General features: G+C 50.7%; 1 protein-coding gene across 4 annotated transcripts; it reads left to right on the top strand.

Moving 5' to 3' along the window:
- Positions 1–216: 216 nt before the first annotated feature.
- On the top strand, positions 217–21,492 carry LOC129628573 (proteoglycan 3-like). Of its 4 annotated transcripts, XM_055548031.1 has the most exons (9): positions 217–290; positions 397–439; positions 10,013–10,083; positions 13,795–13,817; positions 14,032–14,165; positions 14,599–14,897; positions 19,150–19,281; positions 20,453–20,564; positions 21,323–21,492. In XM_055548031.1, the coding sequence occupies exons 5-9, from the start codon at positions 14,105–14,107 to the stop codon at positions 21,379–21,381; spliced, it is 663 nt and encodes a 220-aa protein (XP_055404006.1). In that variant the 5' UTR covers positions 217–290; positions 397–439; positions 10,013–10,083; positions 13,795–13,817; positions 14,032–14,104; the 3' UTR covers positions 21,382–21,492. The 4 variants fall into 4 exon arrangements, with proteins under 4 accessions (XP_055404006.1, XP_055404007.1, XP_055404005.1 ...); XM_055548032.1 differs by lacking the exon at positions 13,795–13,817; XM_055548033.1 differs by lacking the exon at positions 397–439 and having other exon boundaries at positions 282–302.
- Positions 21,493–26,395: the final 4,903 nt, after the last annotated feature.

The following is a 26,395-nucleotide window of genomic DNA, read 5'->3' as shown; positions in this document are numbered from 1 at the left end:
GTTAGTGGTTGGTTAGAAGATGAGGTGGGGAGGTGGTCCAGGTGAAAGATGGTTAGTGGTTGGTTAGAAGATGAGGTGGGGAGGTGGTCCAGGTGAAAGATGGTTAGTGGTTGGTTAGAAGATGAGATGGGGAGGTGGTCCAGGTGAAAGATGGATAGTGGGTGGTTAGAAGATGAGATGGGAGGTGGTCCAGGTGAAAGACGGCCAGCAGTTGGTTAAAAGAGGGGCAGAGGAGGTGGGACTGGGTGGGGAGACAAGATGGTTAAGGTGCTGAGACTGTGGATGTGCAGGTGATGGAGAGGGTGGGTGGAGGACGGCCCCGGGGTCTTGGCTTGGGGGTGTGAGTGCAAGGTGATGCCTTCTCTTTTTCTTTTTTTTGTTGTTTTTTTTGTTAAGGTGATGGCTTCTCCAGAGGAAGGGACCACACGAGGAGGAGCAGGTTTGTGTAGGGGTGTGTGAGTGTGTGTGTGTGTGTGTGTGTGAGATGAGTCAATCGGACATGTGTTGAATTCATAACACACGTGGGACACCCAAGTTGGAAAGCTTATCGGGTGACTGGATATGTGAGTCTGTAGTTGTGGACCAAACCTGGTGAATGGCAGGTCTGGGGCTGGAGATGAAGATTTGGGAGTGATGAGAGTATATATGTTGCAGCTTGAGACACGGGGGTGGATGGGCTAACCCACAGAGCAGGTATGGAGTTAGGAAAGAAGGGCACCAAGAAGCCAGTGGATGGCCAATATTTAAGTTTCTGGAAGAGGAAGAGGAGCCCCTCAACAGAAGCTGGGAAGGAGTGGCTAGAAAGGTTGTTAAGAAAAGACGCTGTTTTTAAGGAGGAAGTAAAGAGATATCAGGCGCCACAGAGGTCAGGTAGGACACGAACTGAAGAGTGTCTGTTGGGTTTGGCAATCAGGCAGCCAGTGGGGACCTTGGTAAGAGTAGTTTCTGTGGAGCATCACAGGGTGGGCAGAAACCAGAGTAGTCTGGTAATATAGTGTAAGGAATCGGGGTGGGGGGGCTGAGTTGCTGGCCAGTTAACTCTATGCTATGGCCTTCCCTGATAACTCAGTTGGTAAAGAATCCACCTGCAATGCAGGAGAACCTGGTTCTATCCCTGGGTCGGGAAGATCCACTGGAGAAGGGATAGGCTACCCACTCCAGTATTCTTGGGCTTCCCTTGTGGCTCAGCTGGCAAAGAATCCACCTGCAATGCAAGAGACCTGGGTTTAATCCCTGGGTTGGGAAGATCCGCTGGAGAAGGGAAAGGCTACCCACTCCAGTATTCTGGCCTGGAGAATTCCATGGACTATACTTTCCATGGGGTCACAGAGTCGGACACGACTGAGCGACTTCCACTAAGTCAACACTGCTCATTGGAGGAGCTCGGTTTTGGTGTAAAGAGAATTCACATTGTTCTTTGACTTTACCTCCAGGAAACACCAAATCACCCACATGCTGGCTCAAATTCCAGCAGTGCTGTGGTTTGTTTCCTAGAAGTGCTTCTCCTCTTCTGCCTCTCCTATCTGGTCTGTCAATCTTTCAGAGCCAAGTCCAAGGAACGCCTTTTCAAAGAAGCCCTCTCTGCCTGCCCTTGCCCTCAATGCAGCTCTGATAGCGTTGCTGGAAGCGGGCTCTGGCTGCTTACCGCTCAAACGCCAATAAACAGGCCAGCTTGGTGGGAAGGAAAGCTTGCTTTATTTCAGATGCCGGCAACTAGAGGCATAGGCAGACATCAGTCCAGAGGCTGACACCTCTGCCCCTCAACACTCAGGGGGGCAAGAGCTTTTATAGACACAGGGAGGGGCTACATGCAGAAACAGCACAGCCAGCCCTGACGGTTGCCTTGAAATTGGTCCTCGGTGGTCTGACCAGCATCATCTGGGGTGTTTCGGGTACAGTTAGTCTTCAGTTCCAGGGTCAGCTCGTTTCCATTCTGAGGTCAGTTCTCAGAATTGCGGCAGAGTTTTCACGGCTGCGGTCCGGTCATGATGTATTACCTTCTCCACCCTGGGGCGGGGATTGTTTCCGTCTGCAAGACAGCTCCCAGAATATGGCTCAGAATGTTATCCACAGCCCTTGAGAAGGAGTAAGGTCCCTGACAACGCTTAATGAGGACAGTATTAGTCTTTGATTTCCTTTGTCTCTGCCTTTTCTCACTTCTCTCACTAAACTTACTCTGTGGCTCAGGTTTTTTTTCCAGAGACAGAAGGCAGGCTGAGGACATGGGGACAAGGCCCACAGGGTCCTGGTCTGTTTCAGCAGCACGGAAAATTGGTGTCTTCCCGCACGTGCAAGTTTTAGCCTTCTGTGTCGACTCAGTACAGGGCCTTGTTTTACTAAGAGATTCATTTTGTTTGTCTTGCTTTATCGTCTACATGAGGCCTTCCTGAGATTAGAGACTCAGGATATTTATTGAATGTATGAATGTATGATTCAGTGCTCAGAACCTGGCCCACAATAGTGTTCATGGCAGTTGGGGCTCAGAAAGACACCTGTGGAATTCAAATTAATGGACTTATATACTCTGATCTTAACTCAGCTGGACCTTCTCCAGGAAGTAAATTTCAAGATGGTGAATCAACTGATCAAAAAGCTCCTTCTACGACGTGGGTAGAGTTCTAGGCAGTGAGTAAGAAAGACAAGGTCCCTGTTCTCTTGGAACTTTCTTCCTCCAGGGAGAGACAGATAATAAACAAGAAACCAGCAAAAGAGCAAGAGTGCATCTCTGAGTGTGAAGCGTTAGTCGCTCAGTCGTGTCCGACTCTTTGCGACCCCATGGACTGTAGCCCACCAGGCCCAGGCTCCTCTGTCCATGGGATTCTCCAGGCAAGAATACTGGAGTGGGTTGCCATTTCGTTCTCCATATCTCTTTGGAGGAAATAAATGAATAATGTGGATCAAAGTAACTAGATATGGGAAGTGTGTTGAGTGGGCTTCTTTTTAGAAAGAGTTCTCTGAGAAGGCAACCTCTGAGCTGAGCCTGCTGGATGAGAAGGAGCGAGTATCAAAGCTTCAGCTTGGCCAAAGGAGCAGAAATCAGTATGACAAGGGTCACACACACCAGGGTGGTTAGACAGTCGACGGATAGAGGGCCTTGCCGGCAGTGGTCATGAGCTTGAATTAATTGCTGGTGCAGAGGCAGCACTTTGAATGGGAAGCACGGGCATGATGGGCTTGAACGTACATTATCCAGTGTGGGGTGGCTTGGGCTAGGGAGGTGGCCGCAAAGATGGAGAGAGACAGATGGCCTGGGGAGGTATTGAGGTGGAAGCTGGGGTAGGAGAATGGACGCTGACTGCAAAGACATCCCTTCCAGCCTTGCTGTGTGTGCACAGTCCCTGGGAGAGGAGCTGCCTGGAGGGGAAGGGGGTGTTATCTCAGCTTGGGGGCAGGAAGAGCACTGAACTTCTGAGGCCAGTCCAGGGCACTTTTCGTATCTTAGGCATGAACACTGGACTGGGTCATTTCTAAAGATCCTTCGAACCCTGGCACTCTTGGTCTACTTCAGTTGTTGAAGCTTTCAAATAGGGAAGTGTCAAAGGAACTGTAAATCAAGGTTGATTTCGCAGAGCAACGGCCTGGGTCGGTATCTCCTGGGCTGTTCACTCCTGGGGTGATGTTAACCCTTTCCCCACCTCTTACCTGCCCCAGGGGGATGTTGGCTGAGTCCAGGCAGCAGGCAGTTGATCAGCCCTGAAGTTCTGGTTCCTGCCCTTCATTGCTCCTCTGAGGGTGGGACTTGGAGCTAGAGGAGGCTAACCAGCTTCTTATGGGCTGAGGGGAAGGGAGGGCTTCTGGCTGGAATCAAACCTCTCTTCCTCCCTGTTCATATTTCCTGACTTCTCCCTGGGTTCTTTGGGAGGTCCACCAGCCAATTTGTTTGGGGTGCTCTTCTATGCCTATCAACACCGCCCCCGCTGCCATCAATGGTACCAACTGTAAACTTCATCCTGAGAAGGAAATGGGCCTTGAGGGTTATATGTGACTTCTATGCCATATAACAATTGGCACAAATCTAGTGACTTCAAACAACATACAATTGCTCACAGTTCTGTAGGTCAGAGGTGTGGGTGTGGCATTGTTACCTAGTCCAAGGTTGCTTTGCTTGCCACACGACAGGCCAATGAATCTGAGAGACGAGGTGTGGAGGCAAGGAAGAGACTTTAATCTAATGGGGAAGCCGGCAGACAGAGAAGATGGCAGGATAGCGCCTCAAAGCAACCATCTTATTGGGGTCTGGATGCCAGGTTCTTTTATAGAGATGAGGGGAGGTGAAGAGGCAAAGTAAAAAGGCCATGGATCTTGCGAACTCCTACAATGGCCAGCCTTAGGCAGGGGATGTGTTCATTTCTTCCTTCCTGCAATCCACAGGTGGACAAGGTTCTGCACAAAGTCACTTTAAAAGTCAGGCAGAGGGGCAGGATTCTCTGAGGCAACTCATCCTGTATGATTATAATAACAAAAGCAACGAAAAGCAAGTCGAAGAAACCGTTCCAACCTGAAGTCAGAATTGGCTTCCTCCCTGCAATATCATCCAACCAGTCCATCCTAGAGGAAATCAGCTCTGAATATTCATTGGAAGGACTGATGCTGAAGCTGAAACTCCAATACTTTGTCCACCTGATGCGAAGAACTGACTCATTGGAAAAGACCCTGATGCTGGGAAAGATTGAAGGCAAGAGGAGAAGGGGACAACAGAGGATGAGATGGTTGGATGGCATCACTGACTCAATGGACATGAGTTTGGGCAAACTCTGGGAGTTGGTGATGGACAGGGAGGTCTGGCGTGCTGCAGTCCATGGGGTCAAAAAGGTCAGACACGACTGAGCAACTGTATGAACTGAACTGAATTGCAACAGCATGGTTGCATATTTTCAGCTCCTGGGTCTCCCAAGGCTAGAATCAAGGTGTTGACTGAGCTGTGTTCTTATCTAGAGTTCAGGATCTTCCTCCAAGCTCTTGAGGTTGTAGCAGAATTCTGTTCCTGGCTGACTGTGAGATGGGACTACTCCACATTCCTTACCCTCCCTTCCATCCTCAAAGCCAGCAATGGAGAACCTTCCTCGGGGTGAATTCCAATCGAGTTTGTAATCTCTGACTTTAGAAAGAGCCTACTCTCTTTAAAGGAGTATGCCTCATTAGGTTAGACTCCTCTGGGCTGTTCTCCCTTTTATAAGATCTGTAATACACGGCACAATCACAGGAGAAAAATTCATCCTGTAGACGGCCCCAGGGATTATTCAGCATGTGTGCCCGGGGGTGGGAGAAGGATCTTGGGGGACATCTTAGCATTTCAATCACAAGCGCCAAGAAGGCCATTTTTTGGTGGAGAAGTTTGGTGGCATAATTCCTGGCAATTTGAGGACAAACCATCTGGTAAAGTTAGCACTTCCTTTGCCTTTCGGGAGGACTTGAAACAGTCTCTTGGAAGGTGTGTGTACTGTCTGATTGCAGAGTTCAAGGCCCCTTGAACTCATTCGTAGTTTCCAGGTTGATACACCCTGGGGCAGGGTGTGGGAGGGTGCAAGCAGGAAGGCAGCTGAGCAGAGCGAGCTGGGTATATGCCTGCAGGGCTTTCCGTCTTCAAGCTGTTATGGGAGGGACATAAACCAGACTTGGTAGGTATTGGCCGCCGTGCCCAAGCTGACTTCTGCTCGGTGCCTGGTCGGCCCACGTGCACGCTGGTGGCAGGGAAGACCCCTGAGTACCAGGGCTGCCCCTGGACAGGCTGTCCTAGGGCTGTAGCAAGTTCTCCCACGAGCCCAAAGCTGGGATGAGTCCCAGAGAATGAGACCAGGAAGGATGAAACGCAGGGGAGGGGAGAGGGTCTGCTAGGACCCCCCATGGCTGTGCTGTTATACAAATGGATGACTGAGGCTCTTTAGGGCCATCCAAGCTCCATAGTTACTTTGGGGCTGGAAAGGGGGATTCCTAAGACTAGGGACCTTGCAACATTTGCCTGACACTTCTTGGGGGAAGAGTGCAGGCCCGAGGCTCAAAGGCACAGGACCCCAAGACCTCTGGCTCTTTGCTCATGTGAAATCCAGGTGTGCTGAGCCACGCACCACAGCCAGAGAACAGCCCCACTCGCCACAACTAGAGAAAAGCCCCTCAAAGCAATGAAGACCCAGCACAACCAAAAGTAAATCAATTTAAAAAATATTTTAAAGAAAGGACCAGCATACTCAAATAAGTAAATAAATAAAAATAAATATTAAAAAAAGATGCCCCTTTCCCACCCCTCTGCCCCTGTTGGCCCAAGCGCCATAAGAAGTGGGATCCCAGAAAGCGGAAGGCAGGGACGAGGCTCAGCAGCTCCCAGCACGTCTGCTACACATGCAGGGTCTCGTTCATTCTCAGCGAGGTAGATGCTGTTATCCCCAGTTTCTGAACAATGAGAATGAGGCACAGAGAAGTTACAAAAAGTGTCCAGGGTCACACAGCTTTTAACTGGCAGAGTCACAATTCAAACTTGGACTGTGACTCCAGAACGCACACTCTCAGCCACCGCTTTGTACCTCCACTGGATGTCGAGGATATGGACTTTCTATGGTCGCTAAGCTGTGGATTTCAGACTGTGGATTGTGTAACCTCGGGGCCCTGATGCCAAGCCACCAACTGGGCTCTAAATGTCGGATCCATCCTGTCCTTGTCTGACTGCAATAGCTCTTTCCATACATGTGCTAAGTGGTCCTGCAGGGGGGCCTGGGATGGGGGTGAGCAGAACACAGCTCAAAGCTCCTGTTTTGCCTGCAAAAAGGATCTTCATGACCAAGATAACCACGATGGTATGATCACTCACCTAGAGCCAGACATCCTGGAATGTGAAGCCAAGTGGGCCTTCGGAAGCATCACTACGAATGAAGCTAGTGGAGATGATGGAATTCCAGTTGAGCTATTTCAAATCCTAAAAGATGATGCTGTGAAAGTGCTGCACTCAATATGCCAGCAAATTTAGAAAACTCAGCAGTGGCCACAGGACTGGAAAAAGTTAGTTTTCATTCTAATCCCAAAGAAAAGCAATGCCAAAGAATGCTCAAATTATCACATAATTGTACTCATCTCACACGCTAGCAAAGTAATGCTCAAAATTCTCCAAGCCAGGCTTCAAGAGTACGTGAACTGTGAACTTCCAGATGTTCAAACTAGATTTAGAAAAGGCAGAGGAAACAGAGATCAAATTGCCAACATCTGTTGGATCATCAAAAACGCAAGAGAGTTCCAAAAAAAATCTGCTTTATTGAATATACCAAAGCCTTTGACTGTGTGGATCATAACAAACTGGAAAATTCTTAAAGAGATGGGAATATCAGACCACCTGACCTGCCTCCTGAGGAATCTGTATGCAGGTCAGGAAACAACAGTTAGAACTGGATATGGAACAACAGACTGGTTCCAAATTGGGAAAGGAGTGTGTCAAGGCTGTATATTGTTACCCTGCTTATTTAACTTATATGCAGAGTATATCATGTGAAATGCTGGGTTGGATGAAGCACAAGCTGGATAAAGATTGCCAGGAGAAATATCAGTAACCTCAGATATGCAGATGACACCACCCTTATGGCAGAAAGTGAAGAACTAAAGAGCCTCTTGATGAAAGTGAAAGAAGAGGGTGAAAAAGTTGGCTTGAAGCTCAACATTCAGAAAACCAAGATCATGGCATCCAATCCCATCACTTCATGGCAAATAGATGGGGAAACAGTGGAAACAGTAAGTGACTTTATTTTTCTGGGCTCCAAAATCACTGCAGATGGTGACTGCAGCCATGAAATTAAAAGACGCTTGCTCCTTGGAAGAAAAGTTATGACCAACCTAGATAGCATATTAAAAAGCAGAGACATAACTTTGCTAACAAAGGTCCGTGTAGTCAAATCTGTGGTTTTTCCAGTAGTCATGTATGGATGTGAGAGTTGGACTATAAAGAAAGCTGAGCCCCGAAGAACTGCTGCTTTTGAACTGTGGTGTTGGAGACGACTCTTTAGAGTCCCTTGGACTGCAGGGAGATCCAACCAGTCCATCCTAAAGGAGATCAGTCCTTAATATTCATTGGAAGGACTGATGCTGAAGCTGAAACTCCAATACTTTGGCCACCTGATGCTAAGAACTGACTCATTTGAAAAGACCCTGATGCTGGGAAAGATTGAAGGTGGGAGGAGAAGGGGAAGACAGAGGGTGAGATGGTTAGATGGCATCACTGAATCAATGGACATGAGTTTGAGCAAGCTCCAGGAGATGGTGAAGGACAAGGAAACCTGGTGTGCTGCAGTCCATGGGGTTGCAAAGAGTCAGACATGACTGAGAGACTGAACTGAACTGAACTGAGGGGAGGGTTGAATTGGGTCTTTGTTGCAGCAAGCAGGCTTCTCTAGTTGTGGTGTGGGGGCTTCTCTCTAGCGGTAGGGCGTGGGCTCTCTGGGGCACATGGACTCTGTAGTTGCAGCTCGTAGGCTTAGTTGTGGCATGTGGGATCTTAGTTCCCTAATCAGGGATTGAACCCAGGCCCCCCTGCATTGGGAGCACGGAGCCTCATCCACTGGACCACCAGGGAAGTCCCCTGTTTTGGCTCTTGCTGAGTCATCCTCTGATTCCTGCATCTGTCTCCTTAGTCAGTGGATACAGAGAAAGGATGCCTCCATCCTTGGCTCAAGATGGGAGGTACTGGTCCCTGATTTTCCCACCCCTTCCAATGTGTACACTATTGACTTTCGTTTGAACTGTGGTGTTGGAGAAGACTCCTGAGAGTCCCTTGGACTGCAAGGAGATCCAACCAGTCAATCTTAAAGGAAATCATTCCTGAATATTCGTTAGAAGGAATGATGCTGAAACTGAAGCTCCAACACTTTGGCCACCTGATGCAAAGAGCCGACTCATTAGAAATGACCCTGATGCTGGAAAAGATTGAAGGCAGGAGGAGAAGGGGATGACAGAGGATGAGATGGTTGGATGGCATCACCGACTCAATGGACATAAGTTTGAGCAAGCTCCGGGAATTGGTGATGGACAGGGAGGCCTGGTGTGCTGCAGTCCATGGGGTCACAAAGAGTCAGACACGACTGAGTGACTGAACAACAGCAGTGAAGGAAAGGGCCCTGTCCTGCACATGTGCCAAGGTCGCCCCACCTGCACCTCTGTCCTTTCTGCCTGGATCACCTGTTCCCCTCCCTTCTGTTCACTGCTCATGCGTCCAGATGAGCATCAGCTCCTTATTTCCCTGGAGCCTTCCCCTGCTTCTTCCACTGTGGAATTTCTTCAGCATCAGCAGAGAGTGCTTCTTAGCTTGGGTCTTAATCTTTCTCCTCTTGTTTAACCTGGATGTATTTCCTCTTATCAGCCAGACTGTAAACAAATTGAGGGCAAGGATTGTACTCCTCTGTGATTTTGTTTGCACCTAGACGGATGGCGTGGCTTTTGACATACATCAAGCACGTGAAAGGGAACAGAAATTTGGTGCCACGGAGAACTGAATTTGAGTTCCAACCCCGCTATTTGCCTGAACAATGTACTTAACCATCCATTCATTGAACAATCTTTATTGAGGACCTACTACGTGCAGGCACTGTACGAGGCACCAAAGATACGAGCGCGAGTAAACAGATGTGGTTTTTGCTATTCTGGAGCTTATAGCCTAAAAGGGAGATAGATGTTAACCACTAACCAGACTATCTCTCAAAAAAGAGAAAATGACTAACTCCAACAGGCACTCTGAAGTTCAAGCACGTGGAGTTACAGGAGCGTATGTAGAGGAAGTTAACCTAATGTGGGGAGCGGGAGTGCAGAGTGGGTCAGGAGCCACACTGAGCCTTGGTTTCCTCACCTGCACAATGGAGATATCAGCCACTAGCTCTCTAGGTTGTTGTAAATGAGGTAATGTATGCAATGCACCGTGGTTTAAAATGAGCAGTATATGTTACCATAATGAAGGCTAGTAGGTTGACCAACTAAGTCATTCTTTTTTTTTTTTTAAGTTTTATTATTTTTAAATTAACTATTGTGTATTGTTGTTTGTTTTCAGTTGCCCTGGGTCTTTGTTGCTGAGTGCGGGCTTCCTCCAGTTGTGTGGAGCGGGGACTGTTCTTCCTGGCGGTGCGTGGACTTCTCAATGTGGTGGCTTCTCTCGCTGCAGAGTATAGGCTCTAGGCACGTGGGCTTCAGTACTGGTGGTGCATGGCTTAGTTGCTCCAAGGCATGTGGAATCTTCCTGGACTACGGATCAACCCCATGTCTCCTGGCAATTGGATTCTTATCCACTGTACCACCAGGGATGTTCTAATTGAGTGGTTACATTCTCAAGGAAGTGGGGTCAGGCAGAGATGAACATTTCCTGTCCTCAGACATCCCCATGACTGTGATTCTCAGATACATTTTCCATCAGAAGAGTCAGCTGGGAAGCTTTTTGAAAGGGCACACATGCCCTCCACTCTAGATCTACCAGGCAATCCAAATGTCCCAGGGTGGGGTTTGTGTATTTCACAAAGTCATTACTAAGGCCTCTTGCAAAATTTCAGAGGGCGCACACACAGATCACAACCACTGAGACATGCACAGCTGTAATAAGAAGGAAGACAACCATCTTCCCTCTCTTCCTTCTGCTCCTGGAGGCCACCAAGGTCAACAGGCCGGTGTGGATCTGTTGAGCATGGCAGCCCCACGGTCTGTGGTCGTATAAAGGAAACTCACAGATAGACACTTGCATACGGTTTTTTCCTTTGTAAAGTATTGAGATGGAGCAGGACCATATGGCCGTTCTTGGCCCCCGCCCCCCCACCATGTCATCTGCTTGCGTTTTGCACATGGAAACTTTCAGTCAAAAAGTAAAAGTTCAATCAGAAAAGTGAGAAATGCTGAGACAAAGGAAAAGAATGTAAGGAGAATAAATAATAATACTGTAGTCATTAAGCATAGTCAAGAACTTTTAGTTCTTTCTCAAGGGCTACAGATCATGTTCTGAGCCATATCCTGTGAGCTGTCTTATCGATACTGAAACACCAGGTGGAGAAGTTAACTACACGATGACCCGACTGTACCCAGGACATGAGCGGCCACAGTTCCGATAATTGGCTTCAAAGAAATGGGGACAACTGTCCCCGGAACTGAAGATTAATTGTAGCTAATACAACCAAGATGGCGTGGGTCAGACCGCCGATAGCCGACTTAAAGATGGCTGTCGGAGCTGACGGTGCTGTTTCTGCATGTGGCCCCCCACCCCTTCCCGTGTCTATGAAGGCTCTCACGCCCCGCTTGTCAGGGGTGGGGGGAGTCAGCCTTTGGGCAGATGCCCAAAGCTGTCAACTAGAACGGCGGTGCCTAAGGCCCTCAGGTGAATGTAAAGATTAAGAAGGTAGGATAAGGATACAAAAGCCTTACTGAAGCACAGCGTTGGGATGGTGTGGAGCTCCAGAAATGTTATGTCCAGACTCCAGCCCCATGGTTAAGACTCTGAGCTTCCCCTGCAGGGCGTGTGGGACCGATCCTTGGTTGGGGAAGTAAGACTCTGCCTGCCTCGTGGCAAGGCCTAGAAAGCTGTTTCCAGTTTCACACTGGGCCACATCATCATGATGTCGAGGGGGTCCCTGAAGTCACTGGGATGTCTTTGCCCAGAGTCAGCCTAGGGGAGGGGCCGGAGAGAGGGATGGGATTCCAGGGACAGGAGGCCAAGGGTAGGCAGGCGGATAAGGAGCCGGAAGGCTTGTCTCTGACTTGTCGTGTGGTCTTGGGCAACTTATTTCAGCTCTCTGAGAGGCCGTTTCCTAATGTGTGAAACAGGGACGTTTACATGAAACAGTGCTTGAAAAGCGTATCATGGCGTTGGTTTGCAACACCAGCCGATGTTATTGGTCATCCCAACTGCTGTGTGGAATGGTGTCCCTGGCCTGGGCCCAGGACTGGGAGAATAATGGAGGAGTGCCTAGGCCTCCACTCCTCCTCCAAGGGAAGTGTCCAGCTTGAAATCCAGGGACCAGCTTTTCCCTCTCTGGAATTGACCAATCCCCCCCAAGCCCCAAGTCAGGTAGATAAGCTGAGGGTCGGGTCCGTTGGCCCCGGGAGATAACGGCTGAGACCGTTACTCTGCAATCAGCTCAGAAGTGACCTCTCAGATACTTCTCCATTTGCAGGGCCCCGGGGAGAGCAGAGCAGGGGTAGGCATACAGGCCGGTCAGCCTCTGGGCGCCCTGTCCCTGGTGCCCTGAGCACTGGACGGCTGGGCAGGAGTGCAGGATGAAAGATGCACTGTCCCACGAGGGTACCCCAGAGGAGGCCCCGCCCTGATGGGTCCACGGGCTCAGGGTCAGGACGTCTGGCAGAATCAAGCCTCAGCCCTTGCTGGCCTCTCCTTGGACTGCAGTGAATGTGGCTGGACCTTGATCAGTATTTAGACATTTTGTTCATCACGGTACTTTGGCGTTTATGCTGATACTTAAGAAAAATTGCACAAAGTATTTATTTATCTTGACTACTGGATACTTCTGTGTCCCCTGAACTTTTGCAGCCGAGGCTGGTGTCTCCCTCGCTGCCCCTCACTGCTCGCCGCGGTGGTGACACGGAGCTGGTGGGAGATGGGGAGCGCGGCTGGGCAGGAGGGCGGCCACGGAGCGTCCGAACGACCTTGTAGGAAGCTCTCCATTCCACCTGCTGTCTCCTTGCCAGCAGATAGGGCTCAAGGCTGGACGAAATGGCCTGCTCTAGATCAGTGGTTCTGAGAGGGGCAGTTTTACTTTCCATTGTTATTTGTAAATGTGTGGGGACATATCCTAGTGCCTGACTGGGGGAGGCACGATTGACTTCCAGTGGGCAGAGACCCAAAGATGCTGTTAAACTTTCTATGAGATGCAGGACAGATCACGCCCCCAGCCTCCAAAACAGAATGATTTCACTCCGTAGTAAAGATACAAAGGTTGAGGACCTTGATCAAGAGCCATGGCATGAAGGAAAGAGCATAAAATTTTCACACATTAAGAGAAAGAGACGGAGCGAGAGGAGGAGAGGGAGAAACAGGAAGAGAGTGAAAAGGGAAAGGGGGAGACAGGCAGACAGAGAAGGGTTTCAGCCTCAAAGCTTAGTAATCCCAGCTCCCCCACTTCCCACACAACCTTGGCAAGGCACCTGCCCTCTCTGAATCTCATTCTTCACATCAGTGAAGTCGGGCTGATCGCACGTCCTCATGGGACCGAGGTGAGGAAGGTGAGGATTCAGGGATGTGACGCACAGGAAGTGTGCACACACGGCCCAACAAGAGCTCAGGAGGGCCGAGCCTCCCCTTAATCTCCCCTCCTCCCCCTGATCTCCCTGCCCCCCGGATCCTCCATGGCATTTGCTGGAAAACTGACCCAGGGAAGGCTGCTTCTGGGACTGAAGAGGATTGTTCAGACCTGGACCCTTTAGGGGCACTGATAAAAATTCAGTCTGGACAGTAGTCATGGGGGCTTCTGGAGCCTACTAGGGTGTTGGGACATCTCTGTCCAAACAGGAGGCAGGTCCCTGACGTCCCAACAGAGTGCAGGGCCCAAGGGTGGGAGGACTGAGCCAACTTCTTATCAGCCCCGCTGTCCAACCCCTGAGCCTGGGGCAATCCTCCTGGCCTCTTCCCACTTCCCCAAAGCCTGGTATAAGGGCAGCTTCTGTGGACCAACAGCCAGAGGCTGAGAGCGGAGGCTTCAGACTCTCAGGAGGTAAGACTCCCTCGGCTTCCCCAGGAGGACAGGCCCAGGGCTGGAATAACCCAGGCTCTGTATGGGAACCAGTGGGGACTCCGGTCCTGTGCACCATAATGACCCCTGTCCTCCCCTTCTTCTCCAGTGTGTGTGACTCTGGCCCTGAAGGTGAGTCGCCTGTTCCTGCAGAAGAGCTGGTCTGAGCTGAGTGCTGGCCCAGGGAGCAGTGACGCGCTCTCAGGAAAAGGGACTTGAGCTGACAACCCCCTGCTCTTCCCCTGATCCTCCAGCTCGGGGTCTGTTCGCTGGGAGACAAGGAAGCTCTCTACTTTGCCCTTTAATCTACCAGTTGAGCAGACCCTGCCTCTCCACTGTGTTCCAGGGGCCGTGCAGACACAAGGGAAGTCCCCAGGAGGGAACGTGGAGCTGTGTGTCTGTCACAAGCCTGCAGGGACATGAAAGGCTGCCTGCTCCTGCCCCTTCTGCTGCTGGGGACAGTTTCTGCTCTCTATCTGGGTGAGTGCTCCCCTTCCCTTCTCATCCATCTTCCTCTCGTCTTTCCTGTGTTGTTTTTTGCTCTGGTGAGTCCAGGGCCACAGGCCCCTGTTCAGTCGCCCCAGCCCCTCTCTAGTTAGATTTCTCCTGGACCCAGAGCTGTGACCTGAACTTTCCCCCAGGGCTCCTTTGCAAGGAAAAACACCCCCGTGAAGATGAGGGCTCCTCACATCTCTCACCCCCAAATTACCCGCACGTGGTGTCAGCTGGCATCAGGTTCTCTGCAATTGTGTGTGTGATGCAAGAATTCTGGCTCATCCAACCCCCAAGGGATCCCTCCCTTCTTTGGTTCCAGATGGGGTCCCTAGGAAGACTGGGTGGAGCCATCAGAGCTGGCCGTGGTCCTGGAGGAAGGTGGTACCTGGTCTGATGGCGGGGTATTTCTTCTTTGCAGAGAAGGATGCCCCCCATGTGGGCAGTCCAGAGACACAGGCAGACCTGAGCCAGGATGCTGAAGGCTCAGGGGGGCAAGAAGGAGAGCTGGCTCTGAGTGGTGAGGTGGTGGAGTCGGGGGGAGAGGAGGCCGAGAACGCCCACGACGATGAGGGGGACTCACAGTTAGACCCAGATGACTTAGATGAGGATGTGCAGTGCCCCAAGGAAGAGGAGACAGTGCAACTTCCTGGAGGTCCTGAATGCAAGAGGTGCTACTACAGGTTGGTGCGGACCCCAAGGAGGTTTAGGCATGCTCAGGTAAGCGGCAGCGAGCCTACTCCCAAGGAGTTGGGAGACCAGAGTGGATGCAGCTTTCTCTCTCTATTATTTAGACTAGGGGTTCTCCAAGCCTTGTATCCACCAGAAGTCTTGTTAAAGCACAGATTTCTGGGCCCCATCACCTCAGTTTCTAGATTAGTAAATCCGGGGTGTGAGGGTTTATAACAAATTCCTAGGTGATGATATTGTTGGTCTAGAAATTGCACTCTGAGACCCACTAGTTTAGATAAAAAGCTTTGGTGTAAGAGACACTGTGTTGTGTCCTGGCTCTGCCTTCATCAGCTATTTTATTTGGGCAAGTCACTTCACCTTTCAGGGCTCCTGTATCTTCATTTGTAAAATGGGGATGTATGATACCACCTCTTAGAGAGTTATGGTGAGGGTTTGCTAACACATGGGAAGTATTTAGAATGTCTGTTGTTGTTCAGTCACGAAATTGTGCCCAACTCTTTTTGATCCCATAGAGTGTAGCACTTCAGGCTTCCCTGCCCTTCCCCATCTCCTGGAGCTTGCTCAAACTCATATCCATTGAGTCAGTGATGCCATCCAAGCATCTCATCCTCTGCCACCCCCTTCTCCTTTTGCCTTCAATCTTTTCCAGTGTCAGTCTTTTCCAATGAGCCAGCTCTTCACATCAGATGGCCAAAGTATCGGAGCTTCGGCTTTAGCTTCAGCTTCAGTCCTTCAAATCATTATCAGGGTTGATTTTCTTTAGGATTGACTGATTTGATCTCCTTGTAGTCCAAGGGACTGTCAAGAGTCTTCTCCAACATTGCAATATAAAAGCATCAATCTTTGGCACTTAGTGTTCTTTATGATCCAACTCTTACCCCCATACATGCCTACTGTAAAAACCATAGCTTTGACTCTATGGACCTTTGGTGGTAAAGTGATGTCTGTTCTTTTTAATATGCTGTCTTGGTTTCTCACAGCTTTTCTTCCAAGGAGCAAACATGTTTTAATTTCTTGGCTGCAGTCACCATCTGCAGTGATTTTGGAGCCCAAGAAAATAAATCTATCACTGCTTCCACTTTTTCCCCTTCTATTTGCCAAAAAGTGATGGGACCAGATGCCATAATCTTAGCTTTTTGAATATTGAATTTTAAGCCAGCTTTTCCCATTCTCCTCCTTCACCCTCATCAAGAGGTTCTTCACTTCCTCTTCACTTTCTGTCATTAGAATTATATTGTCTGCATATCTGAGGTTGTTGATATTTCTCCTGGTATTCTTGATTCCAGCTTGTGATTCATCCAGCCTGCATCTTGCATGATTTACTCTGCATATGAGTTAAATAAACAGGGTGACAATATATAGCCTTGACATACTCCTTTCCCAATTTTGAACCAGTCTGTTGTCCCATGTCCAGTTCTAACTGTGGCTTCTTGATCCACATACAGGTTTTTTAGGAGACAGGTAAGGTGGTCTCTTATTTCCATCTCTTTAAGAATTTCCCACAGCTTGTTGTGATCTACACGGTCAAAGGCTCTTGTGTAGTCAATGAAGCAGAAGTAGATATTTTTTGGAATGCACTTTTTTTTCCTCTATGATCCAATGAACGTTGGCTATTTGACCTCTGATTCCTCTGCCTTTTGTAAATCCAGCTTGTACATCTGGAAGTTCTTGGTTCACACTGCTGAAGCCTAGCTTGAAGGATTTTGAGCATGACCCTGCTTGCATGTGAGATGAGCACAATTGTATGGTAGCTTAATCATTCTTTGGCATTGCTGTTCTTTGGGATAAGAATGAAAATTGACCTTTTCCAGTCTTGTGGCCACTGCTGAGTTTTCTAAATTTGCTGACATCCTGAGTGCAGTTGGTGATGGATAGGGAAGCCTGGCATGCTGCAGTCCATGGGGTCACAAAGAATCAGACACAACCGAGTGACTTAATGAACTGAACTGATTGAGTGCAGCACTTTAGTAGCGTCATCTTTTAGGATTTTATGTAGCACAGCTGGCATTCCATAACTTCACCTAGCTTTTTTGTAGTGATGCTTCCTAAGTCCCACTTGATTTCACACTCCAGGATGTCTGGCTCTAGTTGAGTGGCCACACCATAGTGGTCATCTGAGTCACTAAGACTTTTTCTGTACAGTTCTTCTGTGTATTCTTGCCTCCTGTTCTTAATCTCTTCTACTTCTGTTAGGTCTTCACTATTTATGTCCTTTATTTTGCCCATCTTTGCATGAAATGCTCCCTGATATCTCTAATTTTATTGAAGAAATCTTGACTCTTTTCCATTCTATTATTTTCCTCTACTTCTTTGCATTGTTCATTTAAGAAGACCTTCTTATCTCTCCTTGCTGTTCTCTGGAGCTCCACAGTTAGGTGGGTATATCTTTCCTTTTCTCCTTTGCCTTCTGCTTCACTTCTTCCCGCAGCTATTTGTAAAGCCTCCTGAGACAACCACTTTGCCTTATTGCATTCCTTTTTCTTGGGGATGGTTTTGGTCACCGCTTCCTGTACAATGTTACGAAGCTCATCCATAGTTCTTCAGGCCCCTTGTCTCTCAGATCTAATCCCTTGAATCTATTTTTCATCTCCACTGTATAATCAAAAGGGATTTGATTTAGGTCCTACTTGAATCGCCTAAGAGGTTTTCCCTACTTTCTTCATTTTAAGCCTGAATTTGGCGATAAGGAGTTCATGATCTGAGCCACAGTCAGCTCCTGGTCTTGTTTTTGCTGACTGTATAGAGCTTCTCCATCTTTGGCTGCAAAGAATATAATTTGATTTCAGTGTTGGCCATGTGGTGATGTCTATGGGTAGCATTATCGTTTCTGTTGTTGGAAGAGAGTGATTGCTGTGACCAGTGCATTTTCATGACAAAACTCTGTCAACCTTTGCCCTGCTTATTCTGTACTCCAAGGCCAAACTTGCCTGTTACTCCAGGGACCTCTTGACTTCTCTCTTTTGCACTCCAGTCCCCTATGATGAAAAGGACATCATTTTCTGTGTATTAGTTCTAGAAGGTCTTATACGTCTTCGTAGAACTGGTCAACTTCGGCTTCTTCAGCATCAGTGGCTGGGGCAGAGACTTGGATTAGTGTCATTTTGAGTGGTTTGCCTTGGAGACAAACAGATCATCCTGTCATTTTTTAGTCCCACCCAAATACTGCATTTAAGGCTCTTGTTGACTATGAGGGCTACTCCATTTCTCCCAAGGGATTCTTGCCTTCACTAGTTGATGTGTGGTCATGTGAATCATATTTGCCCATTCCCATCATTTTAGTTCACTGATTCTTAACGTGTTGAAGTTCACTCTTGTCATCTCCTACTTGACCAAGCCTAACTCACCCTGATTCACAGACCTAACATTCCAGGTTCCTATGCAATATTGTTCTTTATAGCATCAGACCTTCACCACCAGATGCATCCATAATTGAGCATTGTTTTTGCTTTGGCCCAGTTGCTTCGTTCTTTCTGGAACTATTGTAATTGCCCTCCACTCCTCCTCAGCTGCATATAGGACACCTTCCAACCTGGGGTCTCATCTTCTAGTGTCATATCTTTTTGCCTTTTCATACTGTGCATGAAGTTCTCACAGCAAGAATACTGGAGTGGTTGGCCATTCCCTCCTCCAGTGGGCCAGGTTTCGTCAGGACCCTCCATGTGACCCGTCCGTCTTAGATGGCCCCACATAGCATCGCTGAGACCTTCATTGAGTTACACAAGCTCTTTTGCCAGGACAGTGCTGTGATCCATGAAGGGAGAATGGTCCTTGGGTCACTGTAAGCTCTCCATAAACGCTGGCCATGGGAGTGGGAGAGAAGCTCAGAAGCGGGGGGATTTATGTGTACCTGTGACTGATTCACATTGCTGTTCAGCAGAAAGCAACATAACACTGTTAAGCAAGTATCCTCCAACTGAAAATTAAAAGAGGATAAGAAAGCATTTGACCTTGGAGATCAAGATGCAAAGTAAAGGCCAGAACAAGTGAATAACCACTTTAAACATCTTTCAAATATAATGTTATTTTGTATACATCTATTAAATAATTCCATATGAAAATAATATGAAAACATTTTAAAATGGTGCTTCTAGTTATTCTGAGTATTATTACTCTTTACTGCAAGAAGTTCCTGATGTCAAATAAAGAAGCAAGAGATGGGATTCAGGGGGGCTGTAGACCTCTGATTTCTGAGCTGGAAAAGGATGTGGGGGGTCTCTTGTGGAGGCTGAGGGCCTTGTAAGAAAACAGTGAGTTTCTACCCCACTTTGTCTCTCTGCAGAGAATCTGCAGGCGTTGCTACCGAGGCAACCTCGTCTCCATCCACAACTACCGCTTTGACTATCGCGTGAGACGCTGGTCAAGAAGGAGCAACCAGTCACAGGTCTGGATCGGAGGCGTTATCAGGGGCAGGGTAAGTGAGGGTCAGTTCTCAGGTCTTTTTTTTTTAAGGTGGTTTAATACTGCAAAGTGAATCCATTATTTTTTTAATTTTCATTGTTTAGGACGGGGTTGGGTCTTTGTCGCTGCACCCGTGCTTTCTCCAGTTGCTGCCGGTGGGGGTTGCTGCCTCCTTGCGGTGCTCAGGCTTCTCACAGGTGGCTTCTCATGCTGCACAGCCTGGGCTCTAGGGTGCCGGCCTTCACAGCTGCTGCCGAACGCGTGACAGACCCCGCTCAGTAGCTTTGATCCCAGGGCTTAGCTCCTCTGCGGCACGTGGGGTCTTCCAGGACCAGGGATGGAACCCATGGCTGGACAAGGCAGCTTCTTCAAGGGCAGGCAGCTTCTTCACCACTGGACCACCAGGGAAGGCCCGGGGCGGGGGTGTTTCTGAGTGTCTCAAGGCACCACCTGCCCCCATCGAGCCTCATCCTGGCCCAGGAAGCTGGCTTGTGCTGACTGAGGAGACGTGATGACTGAGCGCTTCTCCTCCTCACCCGTGTTCAGTGGCTCACGCTTGCAGCTTGAAATCTGCCCTGGTGGGTGCATTTACACCAGAGAAATGGACAATTATTATAAACAGGGTTCTTTCTTTCCTCTGCCTCATACCTTCCACCAAAGCTGACTGTTAAACATTTATCAGCAAATCAGTGGAGTCAGGAAGTAGAGTTCATACCCAGCTCTGCGCATGACTGGCTGAATGCCTGCCTCCCTATGTCGGTGTCCTCCTCTGTGAGGGTCCTTCCCTCAGAGTGACCCTGGGGCGGTGCCTGAGTAAGTGCTGTCAGCTGTGGTCCTGGGACCAGAGTATCAACACCACCCGGCAGCTTGTTGAAATACAGGATCCTGGGCTGCACCCCAGACCTCCCGAATCAGAATTCACATTCCCACCAGATCGCCAGGAGATGTGTCTGCTCAGTGAAGTTTGAGAAGCCTGCTCTGTGTGAGAGCTGGAAGTGATGTTTGCTCTTCCGTGTCACTGCCTGAAGACGCTCAGGGATGGGTCTGTACAGTGGGGTCCTAGCCAGGTGACACGGTGAGAGGAGATTATAGACATCCAGAAGGGATGCTCAGGGGACTTTCAGGAGCCCCAGCATCTGTATTCTTGGACCTCTGCCCTCTGACCCAGCCTCTCTCTTCTCTAGTCCCGTTGCAGGAGATTTCGCTGGACTGATGGGAGTCGCTGGAATTTTGGATACTGGGCCCGAGGGCAGCCTGGGAATGGCAGAGGCCACTGTGTAACCCTGTGCACCAGAGGTGAGGGGGCCAGGCGCCCAGACAAGGTGGGGGTGGACTCGCACACAGGCCCCTGTGAGCTGCACAGACACGCCTCCTCTCACACCTTCCCCCATTAGAGAACCCTGCCCTGTGTGTGAGCAGGGCTGAGGTGCAGAGATCCTCAGAGCCACAGTGAGGGGTCCTGGACAGGGCTGGGGGCTCTGTGTCCTCCAGACTCAGCGAGGCTCCTTCCCTTCCTCTGACAGGACGGTGACAAGGAGAGAGTGTGGGACAGACAGGAGGGACACTCGGGAATGGGAGGTGTGGCTGCAGGACACGGGAAAGATGTGGGAACTAGGGCCAGCTGACAGATGATTCCCCAGCTCCCAACAGCACAGCTGCTCGATTTGTGGGAGTTTAGAACAGGGGCGAAGACCACACGGGCTGGAGTCAGATGGCCGAGGTCCTCAACTGGCTCTACGACTTGTCTGCTGAGATCAGAGCAGGTTATCACTCCCCCGAGCCTCAGTTTTCCCCATCTGTGAAATGGGAGTGCTGACAGCCCTGAGCTCTTGGTGTCACTGTGAGGATGGAAGGACAGTCCATAGGAAGCCCTTAGCACACTGTCTCTGCAAGGGAAGAGATCAGTGATTGTAGCTAGCTGGGGCATGGGGAGACATATGGCCCTCAGATTGCCGGGAAAAGGTGAGGTGCCTGACCTGTGAGGTGCCTGATGGTGGGGGTTGGAGGGACACACTCAGGTGGGCAACTGACATCACTGTGCTCTCTGCCACCAGGGGGTCACTGGCGACGAGCTTCATGCAAGAGGCGGCTGCCCTTCGTCTGCGCCTTCTAAACCAGAGGCATGGCGACCCTGCCTCTCCACCATCCTGGCTGCCCCGCCCCACACCCCTGGCCCCCTTGCCCCTCGCTTGTCCACGTCATAAAAACTACACTTCTCACAGCATCTCCTGACTGTTTTCTTCATTGCGCACACTGGAGGACTCTTCGGGGTTGGGAAATCTAGGAAGCTCTCAGTTCTCTGAGGAGTTTAAAAGCTGGAGCAGGACGGCTGAGTGATGAGGGCCGGGGGGTTAGGGTGCCGGAGTGTTTGGCTGCAGCGCCAGCTCGGGGTGGGGGTGGGCCAGGCGAAGACGGGGTGTCTGGCTCCAGAAGACCCTTTCCCAGGGTCCCGCGGAAGAAAGCCTTTGGTGAGCAGTTGGGTAACTGGCCCTCTTGGTCTGGATTGAGAGAGGCGTGTGGGGCGGGGTCGGAAGTGACAACTTTCCAGAATGGAGGCCACATGGTGGATTTAAGAATTGGGTGGAGATGGGAGGTCCCACCAGGGGTCTCCACATGGTGCTCGGAGAAACCTCCTCGAGGGGTGGACGCCTCCTTCAGCTCTGCGTCGTTTTCACCTCAGGTTCAGTTCAGCTCAGTTCAGTTCAGTCGCTCAGTTGTGTCCGACTCTTTGCAACCCCCTGGACGGCAGCACACCAGGCCTCCTTGTCCATCACCAACACCTGGAGTTTACTCAAACTCATGTCCATTGAGTCGGTGATGCCAACCAACCATCTCATCCTCTGTCGTCCCCTTCTCCTCCCGCCTTCAATCTTTCCCAGCATCAGGTTCTTTTCTAGTGAGTCAGTTCTTCACATCAGGTGGCCAAAGAATTGGAGTTTCAGCTTCAGCATCAGTCCTTCACCTCAGGTAGTGGCCCCCTTTTCTCCGTGGGTTCGTTCAAAGGCCACAGCTTTCTGCGAGACGGCTCCCCGACCACACCCTCATGGGAGGCTGTCCTCCTCGCTGCCCTCCATCCTGCGTCCCCTCTCTTGTCCCCAGCCTCCCTCCCCTCACTGGAGGGGCCGCAGTCTCAGCAGGGAGCTGCCTCGCTCCCTGAGGGGCTCAGGGCCCAAGTCAGGCCGTGTGCAGCCAGAATGCTCCAGGGCTGGCTCTCCAGCCCCGGGTCTCCCGGCTTCTTCCATCTTCTCGGGTCCTGTGGTCACTGAGACAGACAGTGTTCCTGCTCTTAGCTTCATTCCAGGCTGGGCTCCAGGAAGGATCGGAGCTTGAGAGGAGAGAGGCTGAGACTGCAAACTGGTGTTCAGAGGGCAGAGAGCCCTGGGTGGTGAGTGAGTGAGAGAGACTTCCTGGGGGTGTGGCTCTACATGGGGCCCAAGGAGCGTGTTCAAGGATGTCTGGGGCACATGTGTACACGGGTGTGTGGGTGTCTTGGTGTGTGCATGAGTCAGTCTTTAGACACCTGTATATGTCTGTGCATATGTGAATCTGTGCTTGTAAATATGCACAAATCTGTGTGAGTCAGCGTGTATTTGTGTGTTGCTTGTGTGCACATTTTCTACATCTCTATGGAGATGCTTGTATGTCTGTGTACATCCCTGATTGTGTGCATCTACTCATGCTTTCTCTTTCTCCACCTCACTCTCAAGGTCACCGAAAGGTGTGGCTCTTGTGTGTGTGTCCAGTTGCGTTCTCCATTGCAGGACAAATCCCAGTGAAATTCTCTCTACTTCTGTGTCTTCTACTTGGGACAACTTCAGCTTTTCATCTGCGTCAGTCTCCTTGGTCTTTAGCCTTTCTGTCTTGACTCCTTTCTACAGTTTCTGGGATCAGAGTCGCAGAGCCACCTTCCTCCCTGGCCACCCCCTGTTTCAGGATCTCTGCTTGTAAAGGAGCAGGGACTCTAGAGCAGGACTTGCAGGGACTCCTCAGGACGCCTGCGAGCCTGCAGTCTTGTCCTACTATGACATTCTCAATGCTGTCCTTTCTGCAAGATGCAAATGATGATCGAAGGATTGCTTCTTTTGCCGTGAGCTCACTGAGTGTTCTGGGCTAGGCATTTTCTGTGTATTATGTCCTTTAATCCTCATAACGACCCCATGAGTTATGTGTGCGGTGCATCCGTATCTCAAACAAAGAAAGTTAGTAGATGATGGAACCAGTACCAACCCCTCAACTGTCTGACCCTAAGTTCATGGTCTTAACCACCAGGGCCTCAAGGGAGAAGCTGGATTCTCCTGGAGTGTGTGTGGCGGGGTGTGTAGGGCGCTGGGTGGTGACCTCCATCAGGTTCTCTATTTGCAGGGCTCAGTGGGCAAATGTCCAGGGCCAGGGGGGAGCTGTCCATGGTTCTGGGAAGGAAGGGGGCAGGATATGAAGGAGGGGCACTTGGCCTTTTCCCACCAGGGACTGAAATGTCCAACGTTGAGAGCCCTTGGGAGATGACACCCTGCCTCAGTCTGGGGAGATGCCAGCGAGTGAGTCGGGGTGGTCCCTATGGAAAGAGCTGATGCTGCCAGACAAAGAGGAAGAGGGGGGCTCTGGAAGTGAAGGTGACCCCAGGGAAGAAGGGCCTGCTGAGTCCATCTCAGGCTTGGATGAGGTGGCCAAGGACCTTTAGCATTCTCAGGAAGAGGACACAGTAGGACTGGAGGGCGTCCCTGCAGGCCAGACCTGCCACTTACTGCTGGTGAGGAGCCCCGTGAACTTTAATCCTGCTCAGCTGAGTGGCCAGCGGCCAAGGCAAGGCCCAGCATGGAGATGGTGACAGCCTGTGTCACCCGTCATTTTCCGCCTTGGGGATCCTGGGGGTGTCACCAGAGGCTGAGGCTGGAAGACGTGTTGGGGGTAGAAGGTGAGAGTCTTGTGGAAACACAAGCTGCATTGTAATCTCCTTCCTTCAGAAGTCTGTGGGGGTGGAAGGTCGGGGCTGAGCTTTGGAGACTTAAACACCCAGTGCTCAGGTGGTTGAGTTTCTGTGAGGGGCGCTCAATTCTCGATCTCTCATCCTGCCTTGGAGGTTCCTTGGCAAATGCGCTACTGGGAAGAACTCATCCACGACTTCAACCTCAATGACCAAATCTGGTGTCCAGTAGAGGGTCAACCAGGGCCAAGTCAGGATGGGGGCCCCGATCACAGTGGGCAGGACAGGTCCTGGCTCTCAATGGGAACTCCTCCTGACCCCAGCATGTGCTCAACTTGCTGCAGGTTCGTCTCTGTTTCTCTCTACAATCCGCTGGAGACCCGGGGACAGATAGATGTCTGGAAAAGACACGAAGGGGGACTGGGAAAAGCCAAGCATTTTTTCTTTGGTTAAATATCTTCCCTGCACATGTGCATGGGGGACCTTAGTTTCCTGGCCAGGGATTGAACCCAGTCACACACTTGGCATTGGAAACTTGGAGTCTTAACCACTGGACCACCAGGGAAGTCCCGCCAAATGTTTAGGATCAAGATACGTGTGTGGAAGTCCCACTCAGTCTCCGACTGTACGACCTGGGCAGGAAGATGAGCCTGGCTCCTCATCCGTAGGATGGGGTGGCCACGCCTGCCCTCCTCTTGTTAGAGCCAGAGGGATGCGTGTGTCCCTGGGGCGCAGAGAATGTGAGGGTGACCATCGCTGTGGGTCTCCACTTCAGCTGGCCAGCAGGTGTCCAGCATGGTCCAGCCCCTCTTTAAGGGTCGATGCCAGGCAGGCAGCAGCAGCAGCAGGCAGGGACAGGCCAGGGCTGCCCACCTGCTTCCCTTCGCCCCAGGCCGCAGCCCCTCTCCTTCCCTCCCGCCTCCTCAGGGGTCGCTGGATACCCTTCACTAGCTTGCCATCAGTGCCTGGAATTTGTGTCCCGGGCGGCCGGCCATCCCGGGGGCAGCGGCTGGATGTGTGGCCCTGGGCACCTGATGGGAGGTGGGAGAGGGGTGACCGACAGCAAGCCTGGAGGAGGGGCTCTAGGAAGAGCCAGACCTCCCAAGAGGGGCCTCCTGGGTCTCTAGACTCATCTCCACCGCAGTGTGGGGTGGGGAGGGAAAGACCCTCCTGGGGCTGAGTCCGGGGAGCAAGAGGCTGAGAACACTTCCCTCTGTGTCTTCACAGGAGGCCCTGGACTCGCTCAGTGAGGCTCAAGCCTCCGGTTCCACTCTTCCTACTGAGCTGGATCCTACCAGCAGCCTCCACCCTGCCCCTCCCACCCCCAGCAATAAAAGTGCTTTCCTGAAACTGATTTCTTGCTTCTTCCTGTCATTGATGTCCTCTTCTGAGCCCCACCCACGAGCTTTCTGCCCTTAAGGACCGCCCCTTCCACCCTACTGGGTTTCATCAATAGGGTCAGTTCAGTTCAGTGCGGTCACTCAGTCGTGTCTGACTCTTCGTCCCCATGGACTGCAGCACACCAGGCCTTCCTGTCCATCTCCAACTCCCAGAGCTTGCTCAAACTCATGCCCATGAGTCGGTGATGCCATCCAACCATCTCATCCTCTGACCTCGATAGGGTCAGAGGATGTCATTCGTAAGGGGGCTGGGGAATGGGGTCCATGGGGCCTGCTCAGGACGTGGGAAGGCACTCAGGCGCTCTTTCCACAAGACGCCCAGTCACTGGGCACGTGCACTGCAGCTGCTATGAGGACCACGCCCAGCCCTCCAGCCTTTCTAGTGGACTCTGAACGCACTGCGCTCCTGCTGTTGCCTCAACATCAGAGTGTAGCAGCAGCTCCCTGGGAACAGTCCACAGCTCCCAGGAGTGGGCGTGTGAGAACTCCAGTCCTTTGCTCCTCAAGTGGAGTAATTCTGGGGCATGTATTGGGCACCGCTTCCCAGGGCTTCCCAGTGGGATCAACTTGCAGTTATCCACTGAGGTGGCTGGCTTTATCACAGAGTATTGGCTGCCTTCTCTTCCCCGTATGAACCCTCTTCTTCACCACGTGTGTCCCAGCACCTCCCAGATAAACTATTTGCTCAAATCCTTTTCTCAGGCTGTGTTTCTGGGGACCCTCAGTGGTAGAAAAACTGCTGTTAATATATGTACAACTCTGTGCAAGGCCTGGGAATTATGACAAGTCAGAGCTTCAGGAGCATA

Source organism: Bubalus kerabau, chromosome 15 (assembly GCF_029407905.1).
Source record: "Bubalus kerabau isolate K-KA32 ecotype Philippines breed swamp buffalo chromosome 15, PCC_UOA_SB_1v2, whole genome shotgun sequence".
Taxonomy (NCBI): domain Eukaryota; kingdom Metazoa; phylum Chordata; class Mammalia; order Artiodactyla; family Bovidae; genus Bubalus; species Bubalus kerabau.
Note: the sequence above shows the minus strand (reverse complement) of the source record. Positions and strands in the feature narration are given on the sequence as shown.